Source organism: Coregonus clupeaformis, chromosome 18, assembly GCF_020615455.1.
Source record: "Coregonus clupeaformis isolate EN_2021a chromosome 18, ASM2061545v1, whole genome shotgun sequence".
Lineage (NCBI taxonomy): Eukaryota > Metazoa > Chordata > Actinopteri > Salmoniformes > Salmonidae > Coregonus > Coregonus clupeaformis.
The window spans coordinates 8723928-8747624 of NC_059209.1; the positions used below are offsets into that span (position 1 = coordinate 8723928).

Genomic DNA, 23697 nt, shown 5'->3' on the forward strand with positions numbered 1-23697 from the left:
CCCAGAGCCAGGGTGTGACAGTACCCCCCCCTAAAGGCGCGGACTGCGACCGCGCCTCAACAAAACCCCAAACAGGGGAGGGCTGGGTGGGCATTCCTCCTCGGAGGCGGCTCCGGCTCCGGCCTTGACCACCACCCTTCCATAATTCCCCCGTAGCGCCCCTGGTCCGGTCTGACCCCGCTGGCTGGATCTGGACTGGACATTGACGGAGCGGATTGCTTACGCTCCGTTGTGGAGCAGCTGACCGGTCTTACCAGGCTGACGACTCGCACCCCGGGCTTGGTGCGAGTAGCAGGAACGGGCTGAACCAGGCTGACGACTCGCACCCCTGGCTTGGTGCGAGTGGCAGGAACGGGCTGGACCAGGCTGACGACTCGCACCCCTGGCTTGGTGCGAGTGGCAGGAACGGGCTGGACCAGGCTGACGACACACACCGTAGGCTTGGTGCGTGGAGCAGGGACAGGCCGGACAGGGCTGGCGACGCACCCCGTAGGCTTGGTGCGTGGAGCAGGGACAGGCCGGGCTGGGCTGGCGACGCACACCGTAGGCTTGGTGCGTGGAGCAGGGACAGGCCGGACAGGGCTGGCGACGCACACCGTAGGCTTGGTGCGTGGAGCAGGGACAGGCCGGACAGGGCTGGCGACGCACACCGTAGGCTTGGTGCGTGGAGCAGGGACAGGCCGGACAGGGCTGGCGACGCACACCGTAGGCTTGGTGCGTGGAGCAGGAACAGGCCGGGCAGGGCTGACGACGCACACCGTAGGCTTGGTGCGTGGAGCAGGGACAGGCCGGACAGGGCTGGCGACGCACACCGTAGGCTTGGTGCGTGGAGCAGGGACAGGCCGGACAGGGCTGGCGACGCACACCGTAGGCTTGGTGCGTGGAGCAGGGACAGGCCGGACAGGGCTGGCGACGCACACCGTAGGCTTGGTGCGTGGAGCAGGAACAGGCCGGGCAGGGCTGACGACGCACACCGTAGGCTTGGTGCGTGGAGCAGGGACAGGCCGGACAGGGCTGGCGACGCACACCATAGGCCTGGTGCGTGGAGCAGGAACAGGCCGGGCAGGGCTGTCGACGCACACCGTAGGCTTGGTGCGTGGAGCAGGGACAGGCCGGGCAGGGCTGGCGACGCACACCGTAGGCTTGGTGCGTGGAGCAGGGACAGGCCGAACCGGGCTGTGGAGACGGATAGGAGCCCTGGAGTGAAGAGCGGCCACAACCCGTCCTGGCTGAATGCCTACCCTCACACACTCTGTGTGAGGAATCCGCACAGGACGTACAGGGCGGTGTATCCGTAACCTGGTGGCCTCCAGAATCCGCCCCTCTTTTGCCTCCGTCAGCCCCGTCGTCCATGCCGTGTGCCCCCCCCTAAAAATTTTCTGGGGTTGCCTCTCGACCGCCCGACGACGACCCTGATCACGCCGTTGCTCCTCTCTACGGCGCGCCTCCACCGTCTCTTCTCCCGGCGCTTCCTCCCATGTCCAGCCCAAGAGCTGCCCCTGGACACGCTGCTTGGTCGTTGCATGGTGGGTTTTTCTGTCACGATCGTCATATGGAACAGACCAAGGCGCAGCGTGATGAACAAACATGGTGAACTTTATTATCTTTAGTGATAATCGACACAATAAACAAAACAAGAAACGACTTGTGACGTCCACGGTATCACATACCGACACGGAACAAAAACCCACAACACCCAAGGGAAAACATACAGATTAAATATGGCTCCCAATCAGAGACAACCAGCCGACAGCTGACACTCGTTGCCTCTGATTGGGAGTCACACAGGCAAACATAGAAACAGACAACCTAGAACACCCAAACAAAGAAACAGAACACATCGAATGAACACACCCTGGCTCAACATATAGAGTCCCAGAGCCAGGGTGTGACAGTGCATATGTATTCACCCCCTTTGCTATGAAGCCCCTAAATAAGATCTGGTGCAACCAATTACCTTCAGAAGTCACATAATTAGTTAAATAAAGTCCACCTGTGTGCAATCCAAGTGTCACATGATCTGTCACATGATCTCAGTATATATACAGTGGGGGAAAAAAGTATTTAGTCAGCCACCAATTGTGCAAGTTCTCCCACTTAAAAAGATGAGAGAGGCCTGTAATTTTCATCATAGGTACACGTCAACTATGACAGACAAAATGAGAAAAATAAATCCAGAAAATCACATTGTAGGATTTTTTATGAATGTATTTGCAAATTATGGTGGAAAATAAGTATTTGGTCAATAACAAAAGTTTCTCAATACTTTGTTATATACCCTTTGTTGGCAATGACACGGGTCAAACGTTTTCTGTAAGTCTTCACAAGGTTTTCACACACTGTTGCTGGTATTTTGGCCCATTCCTCCATGCAGATCTCCTCTAGAGCAGTGATGTTTTGGGGCTGTCGCTGGGCAACACGGACTTTCAACTCCCTCCAAAGATTTTCTATGGGGTTGAGACCTGGAGACTGGCTAGGCTACTCCAGGACCTTGAAATGCTTCTTACGAAGCCACTCCTTCGTTGCCTGGGCGGTGTGTTTGGGATCATTGTCATGCTGAAAGACCCAGCCACGTTTCATCTTCAATGCCCTTGCTGATGGAAGGAGGTTTTCACTCAAAATCTCACGATACATGGCCCCATTCATTCTTTCCTTTACACGGATCTGTCGTCCTGGTCCCTTTGCAGAAAAACAGCCCCAAAGCATGATGTTTCCACCCCCATGCTTCACAGTAGGTATGGTTTTCTTTGGATGCAACTCAGCATTCTTTGTCCTCCAAAAACGACGAGTTGAGTTTTTACCAAAAAGTTCTATTTTGGTTTCATCTGACCATATGACATTCTCCCAATCCTCTTCTGGATCATCCAAATGCACTCTAGCAAACTTCAGACGGGCCTGGACATGTACTGGCTTAAGCCGGGGGACACGTCTCGCACTGCAGGATTTGAGTCCCTGGCGGCGTAGTGTGTTACTGATGGTAGGCTTTGTTACTTTGGTCCCAGCTCTCTGCAGGTCATTCACTAGGTCCCCCCGTGTGGTTCTGGGATTTTTGCTCACCGTTCTTGTGATCATTTTGACCCCACGGGGTGAGATCTTGCGTGGAGCCCCAGATCGAGGGAGATTATCAGTGGTCTTGTATGTCTTCCATTTCCTAATAATTGCTCCCACAGTTGATTTCTTCAAACCAAGCTGCTTACCTATTGCAGATTCAGTCTTCCCAGCCTGGTGCAGGTCTACAATTTTGTTTCTGGTGTCCTTTGACAGCTCTTTGGTCTTGGCCATAGTGGAGTTTGGAGTGTGACTGTTTGAGGTTGTGGACAGGTGTCTTTTATACTGATAACAAGTTCAAACAGGTGCCATTAATACAGGTAACGAGTGGAGGACAGAGGAGCCTCTTAAAGAAGAAGTTACAGGTCTGTGAGAGCCAGAAATCTTGCTTGTTTGTAGGTGACCAAATACTTATTTTCCACCACCATTTGCAAATAAATTCATTAAAAATCCTACTATGTGATTTTCTGGATTTTCTTTCCTCATTTTGTCTGTCATAGTTGACGTGTACCTATGATGAAAATTACAGGCCTCTCTCATCTTTTTAAGTGGGAGAACTTGCACAATTGGTGGCTGACTAAATACTTTTTTCCCCCACTGTACACCTGTTCAGAAAGGCCCCAGAGTCTGCAACACCACTAAGCAAGGGGCACCACCAAGCAAGCGGCACCATGAAGACCAAGGTGCTCTCCAAACAGGTCAGGGACAAAGTTGTGGAGAAGTACACCATTAAATCCATTAATAAAAAATGGAAAGAATATGGCACCACAACAAACCTGCCAAGAGAGGGCCGCCCACCAAAACTCACGGACCAGGCAAGGAGGGCATTAATTAGAGAGGCAACCCTGAAGGAGCTGCAAAGCTCCACAGCGGAGATTGGAGTATCTGTCCATAGGATCACTTTAAGCCGTACACTCCACAGAGCTGGGCTTTACGGAAGAGTGGCCAGAAAAAGGCCATTGCTTAATGAAAAAAATAAGCAAACACGTTTGGTGTTCGCCAAAAGGCATGTGGGAGACTCAAGGAAAACGCTATGTCTGGTGCAAACCCAACACCTCTCATCACCCCGAGAACACCATCCCCACAGTGAAGCATGGTGGTGGCAGCATCATGCTGTGAGGATGTTTTTCATCGGCAGGGACTGGGAAACTGGTCATAATTTAAGGAATGATGCTAAATACAGGGAAATCTGTTTCAGTCTTCCAGAGATTTGAGACTGGGATGGAGGTTCACCTTCCAGTAGGACAATGACCCTAAGCAACACTAGAGTGGTTAAAGGGGAAACATTTAAATGTTTTGGAATGGCCTAGTCGAAGCCCAGACCTCAATCCAATTGAGAATCTGTGATATGACTTAAAGATTGCTGTACAGCAGCAGAACCCATCCAACTTACATTTTAGACATTTAGCAGACGCTCTTATCCAGAGTGACTTACAGTTAGTGAGTGCATACATTATTTTTTTATACTGTCCCCCCGTGGGAATCGAACCGAATCGAATGCTCTACCAACTGAGCTACATCCCTGCTGGCCATTCCCTCCCCTACCCTGGACCAATTGTGCGCCGCCCCATGGGTCTCCCAGTCACAGCTGGCTATGACAGAGCCTGGATTCGAACCAGGATCTCTAATGGCACAGCTAGCACTGCAATGCAGTGCCTTAGACCACTGCGCCACTCGGGAGGTTGAAGGAGCTGGAGCAGTTTTGCCTTGAAGAATGGGCAAAAATCCCAGTGGCTAGATGTGCCAAGTTTATAGAGACATACCCCAAGAGACTTGCAGCTGTAATTGCTGCAAAAGGTGGCTCTGCAAAGTATTGACTTTGGGCGGGAGGGGGTGAATAGTTATGCACGCTCAAGTTCTGTTTTTTTGTCTTATTTCTTGTTTGTTTCACAATAAAAAATATTTTGTTGTGTAAATCAAATTATACAAACCCCCCAAAAATCAATTTTGATTCCAGGTTGTAAGGCAACAAAATAGGAAAAATGCCAAGGGGAGTGAATACTTTCGCAAGCCACTGTACTAGCACTCTACCTCCCTGTTACATATGACAAGGTTATCTCATTTCATCTTTCAGACAGAAATGATGTTCTGAAAACATCAGTTGGATACATATTTAGGTCACAGAGTCCATCCAAATTCATCTGTTCATCAATCCATCCCTTTTTCTTCTTCTATTTCTCCACAGGTCTTCAAATTCCTCTTCTCCTCTTATATTTGTATATGCATGAAGCTCTGTTGCAACACCTACTGTATATCCCCATCCATCCATCCATCCATCCATCCATCCATCTCTTTCTCGCTCTCTTTCTCTCTCACTATTTTCCTCCTTTCCCACTTCCCTCAATCTCTCCATCCTACTATGACCTCACACTCCTTTCTCGTTGTCGACCAATAGGAACTCCCACGGGCTGAGGCAGTAGGCCCTACCCTGGTCTGGCCCGCTGTGGCCGGTATGGACTTCCTAAAAGAAGAGGGCCAGCTGACCTTTGACCAGGGCCAGAGGAGCACAGGACTGGACATCACCCTCACCCCAGACCAGGCCTCGTCCAACCCCCCGCCCAAGCGCTTCCGCGTGGAGCTGTATGCGGCCAGCGGAGGAGCCAGGGTGCACCCTGAGTATGGGCTGGCCAACGTGACCCTGGTATCGGACACGGAGGCCCAGCTGGTGTGGGCCCTGTTGGACCAGCTCCAGCAGCCTCTGGACAGCACCACACTGGATAGGGTGCTACAGGCCCTGCTCAACAAGGCCACAGCCCAGCTCACACCAGAACAACTGACCGCCGTGCTGGTCGCACTGGGGAAGGTGAGAGAGAAGGAGGGAGAGCGAGGGAGAGGGAAAAGTAAGGCTAGACAGAGAACAGAGGGAGACTTTTTTCAAACTTGCTTTGTTCGTTATTAAAAGTGATCTGTTTGTGTGGGTTTTTGTTTTTGTGTGTGCCTAGTGTGTGTTGCATTTGAGTTTGCCTGCTTTTGCCAAAGGGCAACCTTTTCCCGTACAAAATAATGACAGATCTGAAGAAGACTTTCCTTTTGAAAAGGTCTCTGTTGTCACTGACTGTCTGACTCTAGCACCGCCTTTCTGTTACACGGACATTTCATCTGAACCAATCAGCCTTTAGCCAAGTCAAGCCTGCTCTGTAATGTGAGAGAGCAGAGTGTCACCCCCACACTAGACTGTCACCCCCACACTAGAAATGAACCAAATCACTCTTAGAAAAAAAGGTTCCGAAAGGGTTCTTCAGTTGTCCCTATAGGACAACCCTTTTTGGTTCCAGGTAGAACCCTTTTTACTTCGAGGTAGAACCCTTTTGGGTTCCATGTAGAACCCTGTGTGGAAAGGGTTCTACATAGAACCCAAAAGGGTTCTACCTGGAACCAAAAAGGGTTCTTCAAAGGGTTATCCTATGGGGACAGCCGAAGAACCCTTTAGGTTATAGATAGCACCTTTTTTTCCAAGAGTGCATGATTCTGAGAGGAAGATAGGAGGGGTGGTTCAAAGAGACATGACACAGAAGAGCTTTAACACATAGACTCAAGCAGTGAGAGGCAAATGCAGAAAAGCAAACCTAAATTGTCAGTGAATATGTTTGCATTGTACTGTATGTATGGTAGCAGGGCATCACCGAATGCCACTTGTCACTCATAACCCACAGGTACTGTAGATGTGTGTGTGTGTGTGTAGATTTAATAGAGGACTCTTAGGTTACTGGCTATATGTATCTTAGTCATAAACACCTCCAATTCTGCATACATACACACAAATACACACAAACACAAAGACTGACACTTTCTCTCTCTCTCGCTCTCTCTCTCTCTCTCTCTCTCTACTCGCCCAGGTGCTTAAGGAGGCAGAGCGGACCCCTCTTGCTGACAGCAGCCGGGGTTTGACCTATGACCTCCTGTGTGCCATGGCCAACCCCAGCCGTGTCGACACGCAGGGCCTGAGCCAGCTAGCAGAAGTGGCTGAGCGCTTCGCCTTCTCCCTCCTCACAAACACCCAGTGTGGAGCACAGGGTCAAAGGTCAGTCCTGCCCATGGGGGATTGTGGGTAACTCAAGCGGAGCATCGCTGTCTATTATTTCTGCCAATTTCAACACTATTGTCTATGGTCGACTATGGTCTTGTGTAGTAGATATTTTATTTTAGGGGCAAAATATATCATGTATCACCCTTTCCCACTGTTAAAAATACTATATGAGTAGAATAAGAGTGTGATTTGTTGGTATTTTCAAAGGGGGAGGACCATACTGGACACTTGCGCCTACATATCCATCTCTGCCTACCACTGGTACCCTACCCAGATCAACGGGCACATGTTCATGGGCAAGAACTCAGACACATTCCAGTTGCCAGAGACCCTTCTTGAGGTGCCAGCCCTGCCCGCGGGCACCCTCTCCCCCTCAGCCTGCCGCCGTGTGCAGCTCACAGAGTACAGCACGGAGCACTGGTTCCTCACCAGCGACAAAACCACAGCCCTCAACGGCAAGGCAAGCAGACCCACACACTCAAACCATGACACAGACACTGTTATCCAGAGCAACTTACAGTGGCAATTAGGGTTAAGTGCTTTGCTCAAGGGCACATCGACAGACTTTTCACCTAGTGGGCTCTAGGATTCGAACCAGTGACCTTTTGGCTTAACCGCTAGGCTACCTGCCGCCCACCACAATTTTTACTCATTCAGTCCATTTATCTGGACAAATAAAGGCAAATAAATAATTATCATCAAGTTACAGGAGAATAATATGGTATTACAGGTGAGGATGTTTATGTCTAAATGTAACTTTTGTGCTGTTCATAAACAGCAGGGGGCAATGTTGTCCACTGAGGCTCTGTCCTTGGTTTCTGCCAGTAGGTCTTTACAGCTATAACCAAATAGAAGTTGCCCATAGTGGCCATAGACACATATCTAGGATCAGTTTACCTTCCCCCAATCCTTAGTATTGAACAATTATGGGAAAATCACAAAACTGACCTTAAATCAGCATTTAGGGGTCAACTTCATCCTACGCTGTACTGTAATGGTGTTTCTCTTGTTGTGTAGGTTTTCTCTGCCAGCCTGCAGGGCCGAGGGTCACGGCCCCTGAATAAGAGTGACGAGGTGGTGTACCGTATTCACACCCTTGGGTCAAGGGTCAAACCTGGCCAGTCCCTGTGCCTTCTGTGGAACCAGGCTGCTGAGAGGTACTGTACTCTGTACCCACCTGATGCCCTCAACCCCCTCTCCCATACCCAGTCACTTTCCTTCACACAGTACTATGTAGCTCTGTAGTGTGTTAATATTTGATATACTGTAAATGCATATTATATATACCTCACATGCGACCCGTAATAAGACTATGCAATTAGGCTATTAACATTTTTATCTGACTCCATTTAACATTATAGTAAAACCATGTGCAATCAAGTATTATGCGTTTGGCTGACTAAGATCAAGAAATGGTCATGAGAAGCGAATACAGAACACAAGTATTATTTAATAACTTTGTAAAATGAATGGATTCACATACAAGGCATAAAGCTTACATTACAAGGCAATACTGACATTAACATAGCATTCACAATCTAGGCATACAGATGAACCATGAACTTATCAGACCTAGCTTACAGTACCTTACAAGAGAATAATTTGATAAGAGAGAGAAATACATAATAAGACACAGAACAAAGGCATTTCATTCCATTTATAACATTTGAAGGTGTCTTTTTAAGAAAACCAAAACCAACCACCATTCACCAATCAAACAATACCCAGTGATAGTAACCTGATCACCCAGGACCAATCTCCACAGGATGTCCCTTCATCAAAAGGCTTGTGTGGGGGGTGAGATAAGCATCCCATGCAAATAAGTCCTAAGAGGACAAAAGAGATCCTTGCATACATTGTCGTCAGAGTTCTCCTCAGGGGACATGTTTCAGATACATACCAAACATGAATGCAATAGCCTCACTAACAACACACATTTCAATAGTCAGTCCTCTGGATACTGTAGAGAGAGAGAGAGAGAGAGAGAGAGAGATTTGGCCTCTCAAAGGGTGGAAGGGCGTACTGGTTCTTAAACCATTGTCCTTTATGTCTTCCTTGTGTTCCTGGGCCATTTGCCATGCAGACCCAGAGGTGACAGAGAGCACATACAGCTCTACCACAACAAACAGAGCCTTCATTTTCACATATTATTCGTTTTTTTATGAATCCCCCAAAATTGATTTTTCTCTTAGTTTCTGTTGCTATCCTAAACTTGAACCCATATAATGATGTGGTGTGTGACTGAAATGACTATTTTGGACACAACCACTTAGGTGAGTAAAAGGGTCCCCCTTCTGCTCAGCTTTGCTCTGTAGCTGTGAACCTCACACATAAGGGTCAGCCTCTAGCAGAGAGGTCAGGGGTCAGGCCCTGTCCAGCCAGGACCTCTTTCCGTCCATGGATGAATTGGCCTCCCTCCCTCCCTCCCTGTCCCAGCCTCATCTGTGATGTCTGCAAGAGTTCCGTTTGTTCTGCTCAGAGTTCCCGAACATTCCCGCCCCTCAGAAGTGTGTTTGAAAATACATTCCAGAGAAGGCCCGGCGTGGGACTCTTGGCTGAACAACCTGTAACAGGACGCAGATTTCTCCGGTTTGGTTTGGTCCATGGAGCAGCTGTCTCAAAGATCCTTCTCCCAGATAACCAACCAGACGACAGCGTTGACAACGTCAACCTGAGGGAAGAGAGAGAGAGTGAGAGAGGGGCCTGTTCAAGTTCACCCTTGCCTCGCTGCACTAATGACAGGTCTAATAAAGCCCATCAAAGACTTCACAGTCATTTAATGACTAGGACTGTCACAGTCATTCTTAGATTAATTTCTGTGAGTTGTCACGTAATCTCAGAATCCCCTTTGCCTGTCAGTCTGAAAGTAAATTAACTCAGCTTCATTTTCAACTGGAACACATTTGAATTCTGTCCTACTTTCTTGTCGTACTTGTCACCCTTTGAAATGTTCTGAATCCGTTAACATATCTGAGAGTTAGCACATCGGAGCACTTAAAGAAGCAGAGACACTACACAGCTGGATGTTCCAATCAGAACGTCATAACTTCATATGAACTTCTACTACTAACTGTATTATGCCTGTCCTCTCCCTCTCCTCTAGCTGGCTGTCAGACGGGCAGTTCTGCAGGATAGTGGAGGACAGTGGGAACTATGTGGAGTGTGCCTGCTCCCACCTGTCTGTGTACACGGCCCACGCCGAGATAGCCGCTCTGGCCTCCTACAACGAGGCATTCTACACCTCAGGCTTCATCTGCATCTCAGGTACCGTATGGATGAATAGTCTCTTTAGGTATACATCTAGTTTAGTTCTTTCAGTCCCCCCTTTTCTTTATATCTCTCTTCCTTTCTCCATTCTCTCTATCTAAATCTTCCATATATCTCTCTCCCCCATTTTCTATATATCTCTCTCTTGCCTTTCATATCTCCATTCTCTCTCTCTCGCTCTCTCTCTCTCGGCCTCTTCCTGTCCTCCATTCCCTCCCACCCTGTTTCATATGTCTTATCTTATATTGTAAGTATTTTGAATCCATTTTAAAACATGATATGGGTTTTTATGGTCAATATGGAATGATACAGAATATGGTCTGATCCTCAGGTTTCGCCTTGGCCATCGTATCCCACCTGCTGTGTTCCCGCTTCCCCATGTTTGCTGCCAAATTGCTCACCCACATGATGATGGGCTGTCTTGGGACCCAGGTACGAGGACCCCCCCCCATATTGTCCCCTCTCTGAATCTCCACAAAACACAGACATGTCTTTCCCGATCCACAATGATGTTCCCATGCATACATTCTAGCATAGGGCTTTTGACTGTCGCAAACATAACAATTTTTTTCTACTCTGTCTGGGTCTATGTGAGCTGATTAGCACGTTTTGACAGTGTGGGTAGATTTAGACAGATGAGGAACCTTTGAAAACAGTTACAGAAGCCTTCATCTCTATGCAGATCAATTTGCCTTGCTCTATAGGTCAGCAGCCCCCTCTACTCAAACACACACACACACAAACACACGCTTGCAGGCATGCACGCACACACACACCCACACGCACACACATCAACAGGCGCTGCAGAATTGTGCACAGGGCTGGACAGACTCCAACAAATGTGGCTGCCACAACCTTGTGGGCTAAGCCGTTAGCCCTGACAACAAAACAATCCTCCTGCACCCTTTCCCATAAAAACCATGGCTGCCTTTAACTGTTAGAGCGGTGAAAGAGAAATGTGGCCGGTGGGGGGCTACCACGGAGGAGTGTCTCAGCTCCTTCTGACCTGTGAGTGGGAATTTTCCACTGGTCCCCAGTGGCTGATAGACAAACACAGAGCCCCTACTAAACCTGTCTCTCCATGGGGCTAAACACCCCGGGCACACTGCTTTTATTGCCAAGTGGAGCCCATGAACCTGAAAGGTTTGGGATGGAAAATTCCGTTCGGTCTTTTTCAGATACTGTACTGTACGTTGAGACCCGGGTAGGTAGGTATGTATGTGTAGGGGATGAGTGTGTCCTGTTGGGCTGTTCGGTCTTTATGGTCAAGTCCTGGTTGAAGGCTTGGTAGGTTGTGTGCCCGTCATAGCTGAAGGTCTGCTTGATTGTGTCCGTGGTCTGGGCGTCTTTCTTTTTGGGGGGTAACTGTACACACATTCTGTTCAATTCATTGTACTTGCAAACCCAAATGAACAAAGTCAAAATGTTAATGTCTCAAGCAACCAAAGAAGGCTAAGTCCTGGTAAATTGCAGAGCAGAATTGTTTATCCTAAGGTGTGAAAACTGAAAAAAGACAGGTCAATGAGATATCCATCTTCCTATAACCAGCAGTCCCCTGAGTTTGACCTGGAGTTTCTTTGACACTGTGTGGTGACACAGTTGAAGGGTTCATCAAGGTTGCCATGTGGAATGCCTTGGAATAGCACACTCAGCACCACAGTTCTGTTTAGCCAGCTTTATGGAACAACATTTTATTTTATTTGAAATGGGATTGAAACTCCTAAATCAGGTCAAGCGGTTGCTCCACTGTGTACATTACTGTCACATACACATACATACTCACATACAGTGGGGAAAAAAAGTATTTAGTCAGCCACCAATTGTGCAAGTTCTCCCACTTAAAAAGATGAGAGAGGCTTGTAATTTTCATCATAGGTACACGTCAACTATGACAGACAAATTGAGATTTTATTTCTCCAGAAAATCACATTGTAGGATTTTTAATGAATTTATTTGCAAATTATGGTGGAAAATAAGTATTTGGTCACCTACAAACAAGCAAGATTTCTGGCTCTCACAGACCTGTAACTTCTTCTTTAAGAGGCTCCTCTGTCCTCCACTCGTTACCTGTATTAATGGCACCTGTTTGAACTTGTTATCAGTATAAAAGACACCTGTCCACAACCTCAAACAGTCACACTCCAAACTCCACTATGGCCAAGACCAAAGAGCTGTCAAAGGACACCAGAAACAAAATTGTAGACATGCACCAGGCTGGAAAGACTGAATCTGCAATAGGTAAGCAGCTTGGTTTGAAGAAATCAACTGTGGGAGCAATTATTAGGAAATGGAAGACATACAAGACCACTGATAATCTCCCTCGATCTGGTGCTCCACGCAAGATCTCACCCTGTGGGGTCAAAATGATCACAAGAACGGTGAGCAAAAATCCCAGAACCACACGGGGGGACCTAGTGAATGACCTGCAGAGAGCTGGGACCAAAGTAACAAAGCCTACCATCAGTAACACACTATGCCGCCAGGGACTCAAATCCTGCAGTGCCAGACGTGTCCCCCTGCTTAAGCCAGTACATGTCCAGGCCCGTCTGAAGTTTGCTAGAGTACATTTGGATGATCCAGAAGAGGATTGGGAAAATGTCATATGGTCAGATGAAACCAAAATAGAACTTTTTGGTAAAAACTCAACTCGTCGTGTTTGGAGGACAAAGAATGCTGAGTTGCATCCAAAGAACACCATACCTACTGTGAAGCATGGGGGTGGAAATGTCATGCTTTGGGGCTGTTTTTCTGCAAAGGGACCAGGACGACTGATCCGTGTAAAGGAAAGAATGAATGGGGCCATGTATCGTGAGATTTTGAGTGAAAACCTCCTTCCATCAGCAAGGGCATTGAAGATGAAACGTGGCTGGGTCTTTCAGCATGACAATGATCCCAAACACACCGCCCGGGCAACGAAGGAGTGGCTTCGTAAGAAGCATTTCAAGGTCCTGGAGTGGCCTAGCCAGTCTCCAGATCTCAACCCCATAGAAAATCTTTGGAGGGGAGTTGAAAGTCTGTGTTGCCCAGCGACAGCCCCAAAACATCACTGCTCTAGAGGAGATCTGCATGGAGGAATGGGCCAAAATACCAGCAACAGTGTGTGAAAACCTTGTGAAGACTTACAGAAAACGTTTGACCTGTGTCATTGGCAACAAAGGGTATATAACAAAGTATTGAGAAACTTTTGTTATTGACCAAATACTTATTTTCCACCATCATTTGCTAATAAATTCATTAGAAATCCTACAATGTGATTTTCTGGAGAAATAAAATCTCATTTTGTCTGTCATAGTTGACGTGTACCTATGATGAAAATTACAGGCCTCTCTCATCTTTTTAAGTGGGAGAACTTGCACAATTGGTGGCTGACTAAATACTTTTTTTCCCCACTGTACATACGTACACTATATATACAAAAGTATGTGGACACCCCTTCAAATTAGTGGATTCGGTTATTTCAGCTACACCCGTTGCTGACAAGTGTATAAAATTGTGCCAGGAGAACATTTGGCGGAGAAGGAATAATGGCCTGGGGCTGTTTTTCATGGTTCGGGCTAGGCCCCTTAGTTCCAGTGAAGGGAAATCTTAACGCTACAGCATACAATGACATTCTAGATGATTCTGTGCTTCCAACTTTGTGGCAACAGTTCAGGGAAGGCTCTTTCCTGTTTCAGCATGACAATGCCCCCATGCACAAAGCGAGGTCCATACAGAAGTGGTTTGTCGAGATCGGTGTGGAAGAACTTGACTGGCCTGCACAGAGCCCTGACCTCAACCCCATCGAACTCCTTTGGGATGAATTGGAACGCCGACTGCAAACCAGGCCTAATCGCTCAACATCAGTGCCTGACCTCACTGTGGCTGAATGGAAGCAAGTCCCCGCAGCAATGTTCCAACATCTAGTGGAAAGCCTTCCCAGAAGAGTGGAGGCTGTTATAGCAGCAAAGGGGGGACCAACTCAATATTAATGCCAATGATTTTGGAATGAGATGTTCGATGAGCAGGTGTCCACATACTTTCGGTCATGTAGTGTACATGCGTACGTACGTACGTACCTACATATATATACATACATACTGTACATATCCTATGCGGCTGGCAGATGGCTAGGCTCAGGGGCCAGGGTTGAGGGTGCATCCTATTTACAGGGTCTCTGAGGTGCCAGCTGATGCTCCAAACTGTGGTGTCAGATAGAGGATTATCTCCCTCTGTGTAATTACTCACTGACACAACCCTCTGAGGCAGGGAAATTAAAAGTGCCTCCATGATTGATTCTCACTCCTCCAGCAGCGGCAAGCACATTCCTCCACCTTTTTAATTCTCCCTCCCCCTTACCCTCTCTCTTTCAAAATCTCACCCCCCTTTCTCATTTTCTCACCCTCTCCCCTCTTTCATTGTCACCCCCCTCTAAGATGTGTGCAGTCTGTTCTGGAGGCTGATTCTGCCTGACTTTCATTTGGAGGTGTGAGACTGGGAGTAGGTCTAGATAAGGCCTCTCCTGCTGAGGCACAAGTACCTTTTGACGTAAAGTCTCTCACTCTTTCTCTCTCTCTTCCTCTTTCTCTCTCTGTCTGCTTTGTGGTCATTATTTGGGGTGTTTTGCATTTGGGTCATGATGACTACATAGGAGATGTCTAATTTCAGAAATCAGAAATCTAATTTCCGACACAATGGTATCGGGGATGAGGAGAGAACAAGGTTGACTCTGACGATGACACTATTCTCATCAGTAACCATCAGCTTTCTCATGCTGCCGCTATCAGTCCTATATCTGCACAGCAGTCATTTTTACACGTTAACAGCCGAGCTCTGGGAATGATGTAAAGATCAAATCAAATCACAATTTAAAGTCACAACACACTTTACAGAAAGAAAAAAAAACAAGATAAGCTAGAACAGCATTAATTGTGTTCTGTAGTATAGCGCCAAGTATAACGCTTGCATTGTAAAAAATTTAATGTAGCCATGAAGCATTAATGCCCTTAACCAACTGATTGAATATTCAGTATGCACGGATTAACAGTATATTGTCCCAGGCTGCGCACCGTAGCAGAGGAGGCATATTAAGTAATATGGTGGGGTTGCATTGACCCGTGTGTTCCTAGTGACCATGTATCTGGTCTGGTCACTCTTTCACTCTGGTCGGCTCAGGCAGGGGGTCAACCGGGGTGCACCAACCACCAACCAACCGACCTGCGGGCGTGGGGAGACTGTTCATAGGGTGCAGAGAGAGGACAGTCAGTGGTGTGGACATCAGACCCCCAGTGAGGGTGAGGAGTGATCTGTCTACTCAGCCACCTCCAGGGAAAGAGAGGTGTTCTGGCCTGGCCTGTCTCTGTGATTGACTGGTGCTCGGTCCGCCCGTGTGGTGGCAAACACGCAACGCCACACACTGACAAGTCCTCCCCGCAGCAAGACAACAGAAGATTGTGTGGAGTGGAAATTTACCCGGTGCTGCAGCTCACCTGGCCGCGTGTGTGTCAACCATGTTAGGGCTCTTCATACGAGCGGCAATAACGCACATTTGCCCTGGGCAATCAGAGAGGGGCCGCCATAAAGGACTTTCAGGAGTAAGGGCAGCGCTGGAGCTTTGTGTGTGTGTGTGTGTGTGTCATCCTGTCAATATGTGAGCTACGGGCATGCAAGCACACTGGAGGCTGAAGAAATTTGGCTTGGACCCTAAGACCCTCACAAACTTCTACAGATGCACCATTGAGAGCATCCTGTCAGGCTGTATCACCGCCTGGTACGGAAATTGCACCGTCCGCAACTGCAGGGCTCAGCAGAGGGTGGTGCGGTCAGCCCAACGCATCACCGGGGGCACACTAACTGCCCTCTAGGAAATATACAGGACCCAGTGTCACAGGAAGGCCAAGAAGATCGTCAAGGACCTCAGCCACCCGAGCCATGGCCTGCTCACCCCGCTACCATCTAGAAGGCGGAGACAGTACAGGTGCATCCAAGCTGGGACCGAGAGACTGAGAAACAGCTTTTATCTCCAGGCCATCAGACTGTTAAACAGTCACCACTAGCCTTAGTCACTGTTCTAGCCTGCTACCACCCAGTACTCTACCCTTAGAGACTGCTGCCCTATGTAAATAGTAATTGAACACTGGTCACTTTAATAACGTTTACATACAGTGGGGAGAACAAGTATTTGATACACTGCCGATTTTGCAGGTTTTCCTACTTACAAAGCATGTAGAGGTCTGTAATTTGTATCATAGGTACACTTCAACTGTGAGAGATCCAGAAAATCACATTGTATGATTTTTAAGTAATTAATTTGCATTTTATTGCATGACATAAGTATTTGATCACCTACCAACCAGTAAGAATTCCGGCTCTCACAGAACTGTTAGTTTTTCTTTAAGAAGCCCTCCTGTTCTCCACTCATTACCTGTATTAACTGCACCTGTTTGAACTCGTTGCCTGTATAAAAGACACCTGTCCACACACTCAATCAAACAGACTCCAACCTCTCCACAATGGCCAAGACCAGAGAGCTGTGTAAAGACATCAAGGATAAAATTGTAGACCTGCACAAGGCTGGGATGGGCTACAGGACAATAGGCAAGCAGCTTGGTGAGAAGGCAACAACTGTTGGCGAAATTATTAGAAAATGGAAGAAGTTCAAGATGACGGTCAATCACCTTCGGTCTGGGGCTCCATGCAAGATCTCACCTCGTGGGGCATCAATGATCATGAGGAAGGTGAGGGATCAGCCCAGAACTACACGGCAGGACCTGGTCAATGACCTGAAGAGAGCTGGGACCACAGTCTCAAAGAAAACCATTAGTAACACACTACGCCGTCATGGATTAAAATCCTGCAGCGCACGCAGGGTCCCCCTGCTTAAGCCAGCGCATGTCCAGGCCCGTCTGAAGTTTGCCAATGACCATCTGGATGATCCAGAGGAGGAATGGGAGAAGGTCATGTGGTCTGATGAGACAAAAATAGAGCTTTTTGGTCTAAACTCCACTCGCCGTGTTTGGAGGAAGAAGAAGGATGAGTACAACCCCAAGAACACCATCCCAACCGTGAAGCATGGAGGTGGAAACATCATTCTTTGTGGATGCTTTTCTGCAAAGGGGACAGGACGACTGCACCGTATTGAGGGGAGGATGGATGGGGCCATGTATCGCGAGATCTTGGCCAACAACCTCCTTCCCTCAGTAAGAGCATTGAAGATGGGTCGTGGTTGGGTCTTCCAGCATGACAACGCCACGAAACACACAGCCAGGGCAACTAAGGAGTGGCTCCGTAAGAAGCATCTCAAGGTCCTGGAGTGGCCTAGCCAGTCTCCAGACCTGAACCCAATAGAACATCTTTGGAGGGAGCTGAAAGTCCGTATTGCCCAGCGACAGCCCCGAAACCTGAAGGATCTGGAGAAGTTCTGTATGGAGGAGTGGGCCAAAATCCCTGCTGCAGTGTGAGCAAACCTGGTCAAGACCTACAGGAAACGTATGATCTCTGTAATTGCAAACAAAGGTTTCTGTACCAAATATTAAGTTCTGCTTTTCTGATGTATCAAATACTTATGTCATGCAATAAAATGCTAATGAATTACTTAAAAATCATACAATGTGATTTTCTGGATTTTTGTTTTTGATTCCGTCTCTCACAGTTGAAGTGTACCTATGATAAAAATTACAGACCTCTACATGCTTTGTAAGTAGGAAAACCTGCAAAATCGGCAGTGTATCAAATACTTGTTTTCCCCACTGTACTGTTTTACCCACTTTATATGTATATACTGAAGATGGCGCCGACAGACATGGCAGCTCTGCTTCTAGCTCCTAAGCAACTTTGTAGTATTTTGTTTTTTTGTGTGTTATTATTACATTATTAGCCCAGAACGTTTTTTGTGTTATTACATACAGACGGAAATAACTATTGGATATCAAAGTGGCGGTAACTCACCAGCACCGCTTCTGAGTATTTTACTCGCTAATGTTCAGTCCTTGGACAATAAAGTAGACGAGCTCAGGGCGAGGATCTCCTTCCAGAGAGACATCGGGGACTGTAACATACTCTGTTTCAAGGAGTCATGGCTCTCTCCGTATATACAGCCAGCTGGGTACTCAGTACATCGCGCAGACAGGAATAAAGAACTCTCCGGGAAGAAGAAAGGCGGTGGTGTATGTTTCATGATTAACTACTCATGGTGTGATTGTGATAACGTACAGAAACTCAAGTCCTTTTGTTCACCCGACCTAGAATGTCTCACAATCAAATGTTGACCGTATTACCTTCCAAGAGAATTCTCTTCGGTTATAGTCACAGCCGTAAATATTCCCCCTCAAGCCGATACCACGACGTTCCTCAAGGAACTACACTGGACTTTGTGCAAACTGGAAACTACATATCCTGAGGCCGCATTTATTGTAGCTGGGGATTTTAACAAAGCAAATTTGAGGAAAACGCTACCGAAGTTCTATCAATACATAGCCTGTAGTACTCGCACTACAAAAACTCTCAACCATTGTTTCTCCCTCTTCCTGGATGGCTACAAGGCCCTCCCCCTCTCTCCCTTCGGCAAATCAGATCACAACTCCATTTTGATTCTCCCTTCCTATAGGCAGAAACTCAAACAGGAAGTAGCCGTGCTAAGGTCTATTCAACACTGGTCTAAAATTGATAAAAATTAATTTTTTTCCTCATCAATCTACACACAATACCCCATAATGACAAAGTGAAAACAGGTTTTTATAAATGTTTGCTAATGTATTAAAAATAAAGAACAGAAATACCTTATTTACATAAGTATTCAGACCCTTTGCTATGAGACTCGAAATTGAGCTCAGGTGCATGCTGTTTCATTTGATCATCCTTGAGATGTTTCTACGACTTGATTGGAGTCCACCTGTGGTAAATTCAATTGATTGGACATGATTTGGAAAGGCACACAATTGTCTATATAAGGTCCCACAGTTGACAGTGCTTGTCAGAGCAAAAACCAAGCCATGAGGTCGAAGGAATTGTCAGTAGGCACAGATCTGGAGAAGGGTACCAAAACATTTCTGCAGCATTGAAGGTCCCCAAAAACACAGTGGCCTCCATCATTCTTAAATGGAAGAAGTTTGGAAACACTAAGACTCTTCCTAGAGCTGGCCGCCCGGCCAAACTGAGCAAATGGGGGAGAAGGGCCTTGGTCAGGGAGGTGAGCAAGAACCTGATGGTCACTCTGACAGAGCTCCAGAGTTCCTCTGTGGAGATGGGAGAACCTTCCAGAAGGACAAAAATATCTGCAGCACTCCACCAATCAGGCCTTTATGGTAGAGTGGCCAGACGAAAGCCACTCCTCAGTAAAAGGCACATGACAGCCCGCTTGGAGTTTGCCAAAAGGCACCTAAAGGACTCTCAGACCATGAGAAACAAGATTCTCTGGTCTGATGAAACCAAGATTGAACTTTTTGGCTTGAATGCCAAGCGTCAGGTCTGGAGGAAACCTGGCACCATCCCTACGGTGAAGCATGGTGGTGGTATTATCATGCTGTGGGGATGTTTTTCAGGGGCAGGGATTGGGAGACTAGTCAGGATCGAGGGAAAGATGAACGGAGTAACAATTTAAAAAAAAAGAAAAAAAAAAAGATTTTCGCTTTGATATTGTGGGGTATTGTGTGTAGATTGATGAGGGGGGGAAAGCGATTTAATCCATTTTAGAATAAGGCTGTAACCTAACAAAATGTGGAAAAAGTCAAGGGGTCTGAATACTTTCCAAAGGTACTGTAATGTCTCTGACATTGCTCGTTCTGATATTTCTTAATTCCTTAATTTTTCTGGATTATGTGTATTTTTTATTTTATTATTATTGCTAGGTATTACCGCACTATTGGAGCTAACACAAGCATTTCGCTGCACCTGCGATAACATCTGCAAATCTGTGTACACAACCAATAAACTTGTATTTGATTTGATACACACACACTGATGCACATGCAGAAATATGTTTGCCCAAACAAAAGCATACTTCATGATTGCATGCGTTCAAATGTGTGTAAACACAAATGTACAATCAACCAAAATGGGATGGCCAACTCACGTCACCCATCGACACAAACACACGTCCTCCCAAACATTCACGTCAGCGTTTTTCCAGTAACATCACTTTGTTTTGTTTCTCCTCCTAACCTCTCACAACCGCTGGCAGTTTGTCATGAAATTCATATGGTTCTCTTGTGTTTTAAATAACTGTTTTGTCTCAATTTTCACCTGAAAGAAACAACAGAAAGCCTCAGAGAGAGAGAGAGAGAGAGAGAGAGAGAGAGAGAGAGAGAGAGAGAGAGAGAGAGAGAGAGAGAGAGAGAGAGAGAGAGAGAGAGAGAGAGAGAGAGAGAGAGAGAGAGAGAGAGAGAGAGAGAGAGAGAGAGAGAGAGAGAGAGAGAGAGAGAGAGAGAGAGAGAGAGAGAGAGAGAGAGAGAGAGAGAGAGAGAGAGAGAGAGAGAGATGTATTTTCCTAACTTGGCTTATGTGTGCATGTTTATCTGGACAGTTGAGCGGTTAAGGCTACTAGATGTATACTAGCTTACATAACTCCTCTCTGTGGTGAAATGTCATTTATCCCGAGGCTAGCATATCATCCCTGTTGCGTACTACTTCGACTCAGAGCATGTGAAACGTACAACCTTTCTGTCTCCCTCTGACGAAATACAAATTATTATCACTCCCAAACTAATGGGATTTGTACATCAAAGTGTTCTTATTGCAATTCTTCTCGCTGGTCGCATTAGTAGAGGCACGCGTTACGTAATCGGATAAGCATCTAAGTTCACCTTCTGACCTTTTAACCTGATGTTATCATAACTGATGTAACAGATAATAATAACTATGGTGGATTGTGTTCCTCAGCAGTGATATATGGTGCATTATGTATATTTCCACAGTCCCTTGCTGACAGGTCGGGGACATTGTGTGAGTGGGGGTGGTGGGCCCATCGGGGGTCCTCAGGAGTATTATCTATGGGGCAGTGTAGGCATGCTCTTTATCTCAGGGCCTGACAGCCTGGCTCCTGTGTGTGTGTATGTGTGTGTTTTAGGTTTTACTATCCTTGTGGGGACCAGAAGTCCTCACAAGGATACTAAAAGAAGGAAAATACCGGACAAGTGGGGACAATTCGCCGGTCCCCACGAAGAAAATTTGTATTTTAGGCTAAGGGGTTAGGTTTTGGGTTAGGATTTGGGCTTTGGCGTTGAGGTTAGGGTTTGGGGTTGGGGAAAATAGGGTTTTGAATGGGAATCAATTGCTTTGTCCCCACAAGGATATTAAAACAAACATTTCTGTCTTCCACTGTGACTTTCTGGTGGTATCCTGCTCTCTGTTCACACACTGTGATGTTTATCCCAACGGTCAGGAGGTGTTTAGGTGACCAAAGTTGTGAGTAATACAGGATATCCTGTTGTTCTGGGACAGGGTCCAGCAGTGTGCACTCTGCTCGGCTCTGCTGCCCAGAGGAACTCTGCTTTAGGAATCTCTGTCTGGAGTGATCTGATAGCCCCTTGTGTGTGTGTGTGTGTGTGTGTGTGTGTGAGAGAGAGAGAGAGAGAGAGAGAGAGAGAGAATCACTCTTCGCACTCAGGGCGGACAAGGTAGTTGCTTAACCGCAGGGCCTGACCCTATTTACTTTGTTAGAACAATTTAAGAAAAACATTGTGCTCATAGTAGTGACACATAGGGTCTGCTTCTCATTAGGCAGGTCTCACAGTAAATCAATAAGGCGTGTGACGTGTGTCTGATGTCAGAAAGCCTACTCACAAGGCCTGTGTTATTGTCAGAGGCCAGTCCAGAGGGTGTGGGGTGTGAGAAAGTCTGGAGAGGAAGAGATGCTGGCACTCACTCCACTCCACTCCTCTATTCCCAAAAAGTCCCTTTCTGATCTGAGTGCCAGGGGTTTTCAGTAGGACCTTGGCTGATTTTCTCCTTGAAAACAATGCCTGGAAAATGATATTTTATTTGGAGTTTGTCCCACTTCATAGTAGACATGAAATGATGATGGTGGTGTGCTCAGTGTTACTCCATACTATTCAGTAGAGGGAGGCTCTTCACCTTTCTGCTAATCCTAGCCTAATGACACCATGCCATGGTGTAATGTAACTGAGGCCTCAGCCAGCAGGAGAGGATAGGGTGGAGGTGAGGAAGGCCCCTAGAGGGGGTCACATTACACCCCACCGGAAGGTTACTGTCTCCTCCTCTCTTTATCCATCTCTTTCTCTCATACTCAACATACTCCTTTCCTACCCCCATCAGCAATACCTCTTCTCCGTTACATCTCTCATCTTCTCTCTGTCTCTTGAGATGAAGAAACAGGGCAGGGTCTGATTTGTCATTATGAGTGTGTTTCCAACTCCCCCCCGGTTTAGACTATGCCCCTTTGCCCCAGCAGATGAGGTCACTCTCAGATTTTTTTTGTTTTACCAAAACAGAAGCACCGGCATTGAACTTTCCCCCTCTTTCCAGAAAAAGCTTTGCAAACAGAGGCAGGAGGCTGGCCCGGCCTTTCTCCCACATCTGACTCAGTTCTACGGCCACGTGGACTGACTGGACCACCATGAGTGCGAAAAGATAATTGAAGCCTTTTCCAATTCAATCTCCTGTCTTACTCCTTATTATTTCGTTGTAGTAACAACACATTTTTTATCACTCTTCAGCCTCTCTCTCCCCATCTCTCTCTCTCCATCTCTCTCTGGTGTCGTCAGGAGGTGACTGGGAGGACGGATGGCTCTGGTTGGCTCTGCTCTCTCCATCAGTCAGTCTGTGCTGTATCTGCTGGGCTGAGCAGAGACATCAGGGCCCTAGAGTTATGGACCCGTCCTGAACCTCTCCTCAGTTCCCAGCCACCCACAGCGCTGAGCACATTATAAAAGGGAAATGACACGCCACCTCCTGTGAGTCATTAGTGTCACCACTGCTGATAAACTCAGTTTTCACCCTGAGCCGATTGCAGCAACCCTCCCTAGCTCTATATCAGGGGTGTTCAATGTTGGTCCTGGAGGGCCAAAACTCTTCTGGTTTTCATCCTCTCCTAATCAGGGACTGATTCAGACCTGGGAAACCAGGTGAGTGCAATTAACAACCAGGTAGAAACAAAAACCAGAAGTGTTTCTGCCCTCCAGGACTGGAATTGAACATCCCTGCTCTACACGAACTGCACGCCCCTATCTACCCAAACCTGATAACACTGTACACTTCTTATCACTGAGGGACCTCCCCCACGTCTAATACCCTACTTTACATAGAGGAACATCCCGTAGTTTAAACTGTGCACCCTTCATAACTATGGCCCCCAAAATCTTGAAAGATCATATGTGTTCTGAGTTGGACAACTGCAAACAACTTCTCTGTATTGTAAACCATTG

The 23697-nt window shown here is 47.0% G+C and overlaps 1 protein-coding gene across 1 annotated transcript in view; it reads left to right on the forward strand.

Annotated features, from left to right (window-relative positions):
* Positions 1-23697, forward strand: part of adgrv1 (adhesion G protein-coupled receptor V1) — a 230482-nt gene that overhangs the window by 129480 nt on the left and 77305 nt on the right. Inside the window, exons 78-83 of the mRNA XM_041904508.2 lie at positions 5444-5851; positions 6885-7069; positions 7283-7535; positions 8093-8232; positions 10179-10339; positions 10674-10774. Coding sequence (XP_041760442.2) covers positions 5444-5851; positions 6885-7069; positions 7283-7535; positions 8093-8232; positions 10179-10339; positions 10674-10774 — 1248 coding nt within the window. The remainder of the gene's footprint in view (positions 1-5443; positions 5852-6884; positions 7070-7282; positions 7536-8092; positions 8233-10178; positions 10340-10673; positions 10775-23697) is intronic.